At 37.4% G+C, this 12211-nt stretch overlaps 1 protein-coding gene across 10 annotated transcripts in view; it reads left to right on the top strand.

Annotated features, from left to right (window-relative positions):
• The window catches only part of LOC113683256 (uncharacterized), a 79372-nt gene that overhangs the window by 16392 nt on the left and 50769 nt on the right, over nt 1–12211 (top strand). For 6 of the 10 annotated variants that reach the window (XM_089187349.1, XM_089187348.1, XM_089187346.1 and 3 more), the window contains exons 14-26: nt 224–532; nt 1001–1279; nt 2951–3238; nt 3657–3965; nt 4670–4948; nt 5608–5895; nt 6278–6586; nt 6994–7272; nt 7498–7785; nt 8334–8642; nt 9339–9620; nt 10172–10447; nt 11315–11602. In XM_089187349.1, coding sequence (XP_089043475.1) covers nt 224–532; nt 1001–1279; nt 2951–3238; nt 3657–3965; nt 4670–4948; nt 5608–5895; nt 6278–6586; nt 6994–7272; nt 7498–7785; nt 8334–8642; nt 9339–9620; nt 10172–10447; nt 11315–11602 — 3783 coding nt within the window. The remainder of the gene's footprint in view (nt 1–223; nt 533–1000; nt 1280–2950; nt 3239–3656; nt 3966–4669; nt 4949–5607; nt 5896–6277; nt 6587–6993; nt 7273–7497; nt 7786–8333; nt 8643–9338; nt 9621–10171; nt 10448–11314; nt 11603–12211) is intronic. The other 4 variants (XM_089187352.1, XM_089187354.1, XM_089187355.1 and 1 more) reach the window with 3 other exon arrangements.

Below are 12211 nucleotides of genomic sequence, written 5' to 3'. Positions count from 1 at the left end.
CGAAGCTTACGTTTCGAGCGTTAGCCCTTCGTCTTCCGCTCCGACGAAGGGCTAACCCTTGAAACTTCAGCTTCAAACCTCGTTACGTTGGCCAATTACGTTATCAAGTCAGTTGATCATAATAATACTAAATAAGTCTGTTATACTCTCCCACCGAAGGAGCACCACAGTTTCTTTAGAAACTTACCCCCTTGTCCTAAGAAGAGTTTTATTTGAATTTCAGATGAGCCCGAAGTTGCAATTGATGGTAACCAAGAGCATTTTATAGCTAAAGGCGAGAGCTTTACGTTGATCTGTCGGTATAACGCTTCACCGCCTGTGTCTGAGGTGCAGTGGATAAAAGATGGAAATGTGATTACCATAAATGCCACTGCGACCAACAATGGATCAAGAGTGATTAACATATTTTATAATGAAAGTCTATCACAGTTTTCAACCGCCTCAGCTTCTTCACAGGATTCTGGAAATTACATCTGCAATGTTACAAATAATGTAAATGGTACAACAGATTCGACTTTGATTGTTATTCAAGGTATGTATACGATGTCCATTACTTTATGTACAACATATCTGCGGCATTATTTCTCTCAATGTTCCTGGTTAAATTTTTTTGTTAGTTTAAAATCTTCTCCTGTGGAAGAAAAAGCCAACCCAGCAGTTCTGTGTAAACATAATTACACAAATTTATTTTTGCAAAAAAACAATTCTCTCGTCAAAATGAGCATCACATTGATTTGATCAGTAAAACAAAATTTGCCATGATTTACGCGTTCAAAACATAATTAAATTCCTTATCTCAATTTCTAGACAACAACCATTCCTTTCTCATAGACTCACAAAAAATAAAAAAAGAAGTTAAAAAAATATAAAAAAAGATGTCAATCATACGAAAGTTTAACTTACTACACTTTAGAAAGCCTCGAAAGAAGACGTAAAAGTAAAATTGTACAATACCTTGGAATACCAAATAACTGACTAAAGTATTTCTGTTCTCTCACAGAGAAGCCCTCCACCAAATTGCAGCCAGAAACTGTTACCGTCAAAGAAGGAGAAAATGTCACCTTATTTTGTAACTCTTCTGGAAGCTCTCTAAAAATAACGTGGAAATTCAACGGATCTGATGTAACCACCTCAGGGGATTCAAGGATTAGTTTTTCAGATAGCAATCGACATTTGATTATAACGAACGTGAGCAGGGTAAACAAAGGGGAATACAAATGTGTGGCGAGCAACGAGGTTGGAAACGATACGTCTAATACTACCTTTCTGCTGGTTGAATGTAAGTACAGAGCAAACGTAACAGGCCGTTTTAACTTGTTAGCAGTCTTGAAGTTTCTTTTTTCTTGCTTGGCTTGGCTTGAGATGATAGTAAAATGATAGCTTTCTTAAGTTGACATAATTATACTATTAAATAACCAAGCTTCACCGAAGTGGAGGTGACTAGTGGCGGATATTCAGAGGCTTAATAGCCAATCAGGGCGGGCCTTCAACGCTATTTACTGCTTTAGTATTACACTGATGTAGACTATTGATATTAACAATTTTGTTTTGTTTTTTGTTTATTCAATTGCTTTTAACGTTTGCTGTTTTTTTACAGTTATCAAACGGAGTAACTTTCATTTAAATCAGTGTTGCAGTGTTGTAGTGTTTCAGCAAAAATTGCCGAAACGACAATTTTTGCTGTATTTTGTGAAATACGTATGGTTTTGTAGTGACTCAGTTTTTCATTTTTAACTCGTGAATTGCGCGCATGCGCAAGAGCGAGTTATAGATACCATGTGGGGAATGGCATTCGCTCGATTGGTCGATTCCTGTAAACTTTTTTAGATTTTAGGCTTTTGAGTGCATTTGATAGTTTTTAGCGAGCAGTAAACAGAAGAAATGGCGACCTTTGTTGCTAAGAATAGTGGTGGGGTGAAAAAGAAGCCAATGATAATCTTAAAAGAGTTTTTTTTTTCGTTTTAGTTTCAACAAGCGGCGCCAGCGACTGGCAGGCATGCAAGGATTCACACTGAAATAACAGAACAACCTTCGTTTTTCATAAAATTGTAATTTACAATCCTTGAACTCGAAAACAATCGGAAGATTTATTGAAAATATTACTTACTGCGAAGCGCTCGAAGTTTACAGATGTTCACAAGCTTTTTCTGTTATGGCGTGAGATTGAGGACAAAATTGATCATTACGTTTCGTCGCGTGTGTTTTTCCTGTTTGAAGCAACTAAAGATGCCGGCGACTGACGAAATTACAAGTTAACACGAAAATCAGATAACACGCAAACAAACAATTTTAGCTACCGATTTTCAGTGAATTTTTAAAGAACAATTTTCTTTTAAGTTTCAAGACAATTTGAAGATTCAACATACATACAACGTACTAAAATGCGAAAGTTACACACCACAAAATTGATAAATAGGCCTGAAATGAAATTCTATCTTGTTATTGATTATACGTTGCCTAGCACGTGACTTAAATCTACCCAGGCGGAGATCCAAAATGACGGTGGCAGGCTTGGCTTAGTTATATCACTCAAAACTCGTTCCAGTTTGTCTGATTTGATAAAGAGGGAATCGTTAATGTTTTCATTAAGACAGTATTGCCTTGATTTTCTAATATTTACAACGAAAGACAGTAAATTTCACTTTTCACCCACATTTACTTCCAACCTTTTCTTTTGAACCAGAAACAAAAATGATAGACGTTTAAAACACATGACATCATCCACCTTGCTTGTAATAGCATGATTATTTCAATTGTAATGCCTTCTTATCCCAACGTTACTTTGTTTCTTTGCTACATTAGCGAACACTGAACTACTGCTCGTACTCTAGATATGACAATCAACCACAAAATTCCCTAAACCAGATACCATTAAACATCATGTGTCAAAATCATGTGTCAATTCACGAGTTTGCTCACAGAGCACTTTGATTTATCTTCACATTACTAGTTGGACCTGAAATCTCCGAACCTCCAACTAATCGCACAAAAGAGGAAAAACAAACCGTTGATTTCAGTTGCGTAGTCACAGGATACCCTACACCTGATGTCGTTTGGACAAAAAATGGACTGGAATTGAATGTGACAGGAGATGTGCGACTTAGTGTATCGTCCAATAATGGAAACCACCAATTGACCATATCAAATGTTCAACAATCGGATGCAGGGCAGTACAGATGTGTGGCTAATAACAGTTTGGATACCGCGACTTCATCTTCAGCGACCTTAACAGTGCAGTGTGAGTGCCAAAGTAGTGTATATTTGTATATTTGCAACGTTCTAGTATTGATCAATTTTTTTATTCGAGTTTCCTCCTGCGTTGACCACAAATTCTATAGATCATTATTATTGACAAAACCTCTCATCTTCGATTGGTGTTCTTCTTGTGCTGAAAATGGCAAAAGACCAAGTTGAATTAATGCGAAGCCAATGATGTTACAAGTTCCTCAGTGGATTAAATACATGTGTTAGACATTGAAGAGAGCAGCGTCCAAATTGTTCTCGACATCTCAGCTTCTCCCTCTCAAATCTTCGATTTGTTGTTTTTGATTAAAGGGTCCTGCGTGAGTTCTCGTTTTACAATAATTGTTCTCCACTAACTTCAATATGATATTATCAATGAAGAGCGGTTTCTATGTCGTATCACTGTATTTTAGTTGCACCAGAAGTCACAATCGATGGAGATCAAAAACGGTATTTAGCCAACGGCACTGATTTACTGCTGAAATGCCAGTTCAACGCCTTGCCTACTGTTTCTGAGGTGCAGTGGGTAAAAGATGGGATTGTGATTGCATCAACCCTTACTACGCCTTCGAATGTATCACGTGTGACTATTTCACATAATAATGAAAGCCAAGCTCAGTTGTCGATCATCGCAGTTTCCTTGGAAGATGCTGGAAATTACACCTGCAATGTCACAAATAATGTCGGTAGCTCCTCAAATTGGACGTCGATTGTCATTCAAGGTATGTTGCGATGTAAATGGACTTCGACATGAGACAATTTGGTTTGTCAATATATTTTTTGGCCGAAAGTGGCCAAAAGCAGAAGTTCGATGTGAAGTCGAGGAACTGTTTTATACCAAGCTCAAATCTTTTAAAAGCTTGTGGCGAAAATTTGACTCGTGAATTGACACACTGAAAAACCATTCTGTGCGTGTTCCTCTGACACCTTACGGTACTTCCAGAGTCTCATTGGGGTGTTGGCTTTTACGGCTAATGGTTAAAATTTTGGTCAATTTACGGCTAAACTTCATTTTCTATCCACATTGATCACCAGAAATTTTTCAAAGGCTAATCTTTTTCCGACTAACAATTAAAATTTGATAATTTTTACGTCTAAGGGCTAATGCTATCGGCCGTTAACAATTGATCCATTGAGACCCTCTACTTCTCACATGTGTTGCAAGTAACATGTTTGGCCGAAAAATTTTATTCTCATGTAAATAAGAAAAAAAAAGCTCACTCAACATCATTGGGCGAAAAAAAAACCAATTGTGCATGTTTAGACGCCAACGTTCGTTCAGTCAGAGGAGGGATGGGAATTAAGTCATAAAACGCAGTAACCGGCCTAAGTGGAGACCTGCAAGAGAAAATTTGTAACATAGTAATCTGCTTTAGAGCTAACAAGAAGATTTTACGTTTACGTATGACCTCTTTTGATTTTGCAGTGATACCATCTATAGAGCAGGACCCAAAAGCCAGTCCGGTCAAAGAGAGAGAAAACTTGACTCTATTTTGCAACGCTTCTGGGAGCTCTTTGAGGATATCATGGGAAAGAAATGGATCTGGTATAAATCCCAGTGAAGATTCGAGAATCCTTTTGTCAAGAGACAACGTACAGCTGACAATAGTTAATGTGAGCAGGAAAGACAACGGAGCCTACCAGTGTGTGGCAAGCAACGAGGTTGGAAGTGCTACCTCCAATGCTGCCAAAGTAAATGTTCAATGTGAGTACAACTGTGGTTTACGAGCTGTTGTGAAATGTCAATTTACTGAAAAGATATGTTTGGCCTGAGAAGCGTGTATATATTTAACCTTCAAGGGTAGTTAACCTGTTTTGAAAATCTTTCTTAACTATCACTCTATTGTCGCACAGCAGAGTTCTTCCAAATCGAACAAGCAGCTGATTTTCATGAGGATCATTTACTCTCATTTTGCATGATGCCTAGATTCCCAGAAGTTGTGGTGCTATACATGCATTTCAGGGTTATGGATTCGAGTCTTCTTTACGCCCAATTTTTTTGCAACCGCCGGCTTAAGCTTAGTAAATGGCAAAGGGTGTTACTTTATCGGAAGGAAATAACCCTTGAAAAGCAGAATTGTAACCTATTTGTTGTTTTGTTTGTTGACAAAAATTCAATCACTGTTGTTGATGATTGCAGACGTGTTTATATAGGCGTTGATATTTTGAGTGTTGAAATAAAAAGGTTGATTTGTTTTGGTCGCTTAGCTTTTATTCAAATCACAGCTGCATGGTTATTAAAGGACACAGTCCTTCATTTGAAGCAGGAAGTGGTGCAATATTTTGTGAAATACGTTTGATATTGCTTCGAATTGCAATTCTAATGTGTGTTTATTCATTTTTTTATGTTTTTTAATATATCAGTTGGGCCTGAAATCTCCGAACCTCCAATCGATACCACGAAAATAGAAGGACAAACTGTTGTATTAAGTTGCTTGGTGGCTGGATACCCTACGCCTGCTGTTGCTTGGACAAAGAATGACGTCGAATTGAATTCAATAGCAAATTTACGATTGAGTGTCTCTTCCAAGAACGGAAATCATACTTTGAAAATAACAGATGTTCAAAAATCGGATGCAGGACAATACAGATGTGTCGCTAATAACAGTTTGCAGACCTCTAAGTCATCTCCTTCGACTCTTACAGTTCAATGTGAGTTTAAAAGTATATTCGAAGCATTGCATTACTGAATGTTTAATTGTGTCTTCAGCGTTTTTGTCCTCAAGTACCATAGATACAGGTTTTTGTAAAGCCAGTCAACCTTTGGTGGTACATTACTAAGGATTTTAAAAAGGACCAAAATAAGTTGACATCTGAGTTTTGGATGGCGATTCTGTGAAGATATGTGTTGAGCATTAAAGGAAACATATTTTTACAGCATCGTCAAATTCACCTTCCAGCTCTGATATCCTCCTTTCCTCCTTCTCAGTTCATCTGTTTATAAAGGACGTAGCTAAATTACCGTTATTCCGTATTTAACTCTAACTGTAAAAATTAAAGAAAAATGATTTTATAAAATTGTATTAAATTTCAGTTGCACCAGAGGTGACAATTGACGGAGATCAAATACATTATGTAGCCAACAGCACAGATTTACAGCTCACATGCAGGTTTCACGCCTTGCCTCCCGCGTCTGAAGTGCAGTGGCTAAATAATGGGAATGTGATTGCATCAACCCTCAGAGTTCCCTCAAATGGGTCAAGAGCGACTATTTCACATCATAATGAAAGCCAAGCTCAGTTGTTGATCACCACAGTTTCCTTAGAAGATGCTGGAAATTATACTTGTAATGTCACTAATGTTGTTGGTAGTTCCTCGAATTGGACATTGATTATTGTTCAAGGTATGCTCCGATATGAATAAACACAAAAATACAATTTCCCATAGCAATCACTCGGCGTTAGTTATCTCATTTAGGATAAAAAAATCAGCTACCCAAGAGATTTGTATTGTTTATTTTTTCGTTTGTTTGTTTGTTTTTGTTGGACTTTGTTTTTGCTTTAGTATTTGTTTTGTTTTGTTGTTGTTGTTTTTTAGTTTGTTTGTTTGTTTGTTTGTTTGCCTCCTGGTCGTTAAGGACCGAGACGAGGAGCTCGATCTTGACATTCCTATATTTCAGACCCCAACTAGTTCTTAGTTATGTGCTTAGGAACCAGCTCAAGAACACCTATTTAAACTGTTTGGATACGGAAAAAAAACGAATGATAGACAAACTTCATAAGTTTAAAATACTTTCTTACATTTCTACAGTGACGCCTGCTATCGAGACGCACCCACAAGCTGATCCGGTCAAAGAAGGAGAGAACTTGACTTTCTTTTGCAACGCTACTGGAAGCTCTTTGACAATATCATGGACGAAAAATGGATCTTCTATAAATCCAAATGAAGACGTACGGATCCGTTTGTCAACAGACAAAGAGCATTTGACAATGAGGAATGTGAGCAGGAAAGACAACGGAGCATACCGATGTGTGGCGAGCAACAAGGTTGGAAATGCTACCTCCAATGCTGCCATAGTGTCTGTCCGATGTGAGTTCAACTATGGTTTACGACACGACTAAAAAATATGGATCGATCAAAATATAAATAGTTGTATACTTAAAATTCATTGTTGGTAAAGAATGTTTAGGAAAGTCGGTTTCATTTGCTTTCTTATGTGATACAGCGCTCTAACCACCATATCGCACTACATTTAGTAAATTATGTCTGATTTTGTAGGAAACATAATTTATTTTTCATTATTTATATTGATAGTTGCCCCTGAAATCTCCCAATCTCCAAGGGATACCACGGAAGTGGAAGGACAAACTGCCGAGTTCAATTGCGCAGTAGCAGGGTACCCTAAACCCGATGTTGCTTGGGAAAAAAATGGAGTGGAATTGAATGTGGCTAAACATGCGCGACTTAGAGTCTCTTCCAATGATGGAAACCACCGATTGATCATATCAAATGTTCAACAATCGGATGCAGGACAATACAAATGTGTTGCTAATAACAGTTTGGATACTGTGACTTCATCTTCAGCAACCCTAACAGTACATTGTAAGTCTAACAGTAGTTTTTCTGTGAAACGTGCGAATGTGGAATATTCTTTTATTTGGTTTGTTGGTTGGTTTTTTTTTTTCTATGTGTTGTCCATAAGTAATTCAGGTTATTATTTTTACAAACCCTACAAATCTTTGTGGTTTGCGAATTTGCTCTGGATTTGTCTTTAACTACTCGGTTAATTAATTTAAAAAGTTATTTTGTACTTCGATGGATGAATGTAGATGTTGGCCACTGGCGCCAATACACCAATATTATCCACTGAAATTTTACTCTGTAATTGACATATTTTCTCTCTTTGCTGCTCCATTTCTTGTTCTTGTTCCTTCATAAACCTTTCAGTCCACATGTATATTATTTTCACAAACTCGGCATTATCCAGAAACCTCTTATTAGAATTTGCAGACTCATAACTTCTAGTGTATGATTTTCATATGATACCAATTATGCTCGGAAAGTTATATCATCTATACACATAAGATAAAAAATAAATAAATAAAAGCCCATGATGATGATACAATTACAATCATTAAATCACATTTTAGTTGATCCAGAAGTTACAATTGATGGTGATAAGGAGAAGATTGTGGCTAAGGGCGACGATATCAAGGTAACATGTCGGCACAAGGCCCTACCGCCTGTGACTGAGGTGCAATGGATAAAAGATGGAGAGGTGATTTCAACAAACTCCACGAAAGTGATCAACAACTCCCGATTGAATATTCTGCACTTCAATGAGAGCCTCATACAGTTGTCGATCAGCACAGCTATCGTGGCTGATAGTGGGAATTACACTTGCAATGTCACAAATATGGTTAACAGTTCATCAGACTCGACATCTATCATTGTCGAAGGTGTGTAAGAGCTGTTGACAAATTCTCATTAACCCGTGTTTTAGGGTAGGACAGCCATAAGCTGGGATTTCTCCACACAGACGTCGAAGAAATGAACACAGTTTTTAAGGTCTAATTAAAAGAAATGTGAGATCACCGGATACCGAGAGCAAGATTTCGCACGAGGCTCTAGGGCTGTCTATAAAGTGCATATTAAAGAGATAGGCAGCTGCGTACGCAGGTGTGCGCAGGAATTCCGAGTTACTTTATTGGTAACGGGGGCTTCTTGATGTGTGTTGGGACATCCCAATTTTTAATGAGATAGATGATAAGCTACTGGAATTACCAATAATCATTGCCTGTAACCGTTTCCGTTCCCCATAAACTTTTAAACATTTTTAAGATGAAGGATGTTTTTTTTCTTCTATTCTGTGTGACAAATTGTAATTTGTCCCAACACCGGGGCATGGGTGAATATACATAATGTACACCTCAGAAAAGTAAAATATTTTACTTTAGGTTTGATCAGAGCAGAAATGTTACTATTTCTTTTAATTTTTCCAGGGTTGCATAATCTTAAAGCACCTCGTGACTTCCTATGAAGTCTATGAGAAATTTCTTCAATGATTAATGTAGCGGAAATGTAGACTGTTTACAACATTGAAAACATAGTGGAGTGCTTCAGACTTAGTTTCTCTTCTGTTTTCCCCAATACAGTAAAGCCTTCCATCCTTACTCAGCCAAAAAGTGCTGCCCCTGAAGAAGGAGACACCGTCAAGTTGTATTGCAACGCTACAGGAAGCCCTATACTGCACATATCCTGGACGTTTGATGGATCTGTCATAACAGCAAACGAGAACTCCAGGATCAGTTTGTCCAACGACTCTCAAGAATTGACAATAACAAATGTGAAAAGAGGAGACAGTGGAGATTACCGATGTTTAGTGAAAAACAGGGTCGGAAATGACACTTCTCACGCCTCTGTGATAAACGTGCTTTGTAAGTACGGAATAAGTTTGCTTTTCTAGGTCATGAAATCGTACTATAGTCGAGCTATACCCAATCTCAAAGACCTAACTTTTTTTAGCGTTATCGATAAGGTATAGACCAACTTCGGGTCAAGAGAAATGTAGTTGAACGAAAAAAATTAAATAAATAAACAGAATTGGGTGTAATAGAAATTTCAGGGTTGTGTTACAACATTCTAAAATAGGGGTCCAAACAGTCTCTCGTAATCCTAGAGATGGAAAGACAATTACCTGCATTACCTGCATTACAAGCTGTTTCTAGTTTACCCATTAAATAAGATAGATCTCTTAAATAAGATATATCTCTCTCAGGAATGGATGAACGAACTGGCAGAAGAAGAGAGTGGGCTTTTCTAGAAATTCTTTGGAATTCTCTTGCTTAAAGGAACGTTTAGGGATTTATTTGTCACAAAAAAAAGGGAATGAAAAAATTATTTGATCGATTGTAGAACTGCTTAAGGTTATGCTTCTGGTTTATTTATCTATTCATTTTAGGAATTAATTTTTTTTTTTTTTTTACAGATCAACCTGAAATTATTACGCATCCTAAGAACGTTACAGTAGAAGAAGGACTCCCCATGACCTTATTTTGTAACGCGACCGGAAATCCACCACCAACGCTATCATGGACCAGAGATGGATCTCCTATAAATGACACCCAAGGGATAACTTTTTCAGGAGTCAACGAGACACTGTCTATAGCGAGTATTAACAGATCGGAAAGCGGAAATTACAGATGTGTTGCCAGGAACGGCCTTGAAAATGATCTCTCAAATCCTGCAAAAGTCGACGTACAGTGTAAGTGCTCCAGTAATTCTTTTCTGTTTTACCTAATTTGGAAGGAGAAATTCAGTACAGTTAATAGGATTTAAAAGGTATTTGGCACAAATGAATGTGAAGGGGGAAGCAGCGATGGGTTCCGCGGAGTTGAAAGCAACAACCTTAGGAATCACCATTCAGTCTTAAACTGAGTTAATGTCAAGTATAAATCAGACATTTTTTTATACCACAAACGTTTACTTATGAGAACTGAACACTAAGAAAATTTATGATACCATTGGTGTCGCAACTTATGCAAAAAAACAAAATGTTTATCTTTGTGTTTCGAATTTTCACAAAAATTTTGCAAACTTTGAAAATGGAAAGTTAGTTGTCCAGGACCGAAAGTTGAATGTATGCGCCCAGTATTCGTAAACACATATCTGGCTTGTTATTTCAATTCCCTGTCGCGTAATTTTTTTTCTCGTTTGGTTCCGTATTTGGGTAATTTCCGGCAATTTCTTGGTCGATTGTAGTGCCATCAATCTTGTCAGCTTCATCTGAATGTCGACAAGGACGGCATAGATGTTAGAACTTTTCGTTAAACATCGCCCGTTATCACTGATGACAAAGCATTCCTAGGTCCTAGCAGAAATAACAAATCACGTTTTCTCATTTATCGTTAGTTAGCTGATGAAATATACACAAGATAAGTATGAAAAAAATAGTACTAAGAATTGAAATATCCCTATAGTCTTTCATTGGTAAAAAGTCATGTTTTGAAAAAACTAAAAAAATGGAAAAAATGACGAGGACTTCGAGATATGCAAAGGAATAAGCCGGTAGCTTGTGATATTCACTGATTTGAGTTAACAGAGCGTAACACTCATGTTTTTAAATTCCAAGTTGCACCTGAAATCGTGGAAAATCCGAAGGATGTCACCATAGTTGAGGGAGAAGATGTTGTGTTTAGTTGCACGGTAGATGCAAATCCTTCACCAAGAGTCACTTGGACGAAGAACGAGGAAAAACTGAACACAACAACAAATCTACAACTAACAGCGTCGTCACTGAACAACAAGCACAATTTGACAATCACAGATGTTCATCGATCGGATTCGGGACAATACAGATGTGTGATTATTAATAGTGTTGGCAACATAACATCATCTCCAGGAGATCTAAATGTACAATGTAAGTAACTCACAGAATTTATTTGACTGTAAGATTATTTTCAATATTTCATAATCTTAGCATAGGTGACAACACAAAGAGATCTCTTTGTGTCTATATTTATCAAATAAATAGCCTCGACTGTGCTCTGTGCTTTTGCAAAGCACGCAGGAGGCGGTTAGAGCACTAAAGAAGTGTAGGGGGAAACAGGAGACGTAATTGAGTCTTTCCCTTTCCAGAAGAGCCGTAAGTTATGTGCCTTTGAACAGACACACAGACAAGAGAGTAGATTTTCATTGAGAAAACAGATGGGAGTACAGGTTTAAATGTGCTGCGTACTTTTGATCAAGCTCAAAGTTAATATGCGATGGGTGGGTTTTTTCGAGAAAGGCAAGGTATGGAATACCGTCTGTAATCTGTTTTGACGGAAAGAAAGAAAAGCGATCTAATATGAATAAGTGAACTGAAAAAAGACGAAATGAAATGAAAATAAAACTTACGAAATGTGTAAGCCTGAAGGGAAAACGTGAGGTACCTGATAAAACTACTTGAACACAAAACCTTCTCTTTCCCACGAGCACATACTACAAACCATACATATCAACTATCGCCGCAGTCGAATAACTGTTG

This window comes from Pocillopora damicornis, chromosome 11, assembly GCF_964200805.1.
Source record: "Pocillopora damicornis chromosome 11, jaPocDami1.2, whole genome shotgun sequence".
NCBI lineage: Eukaryota > Metazoa > Cnidaria > Anthozoa > Scleractinia > Pocilloporidae > Pocillopora > Pocillopora damicornis.
The sequence above is the reverse complement of the archived record's forward strand: the minus strand, read 5'-3'. Positions and strand labels throughout refer to the sequence as shown.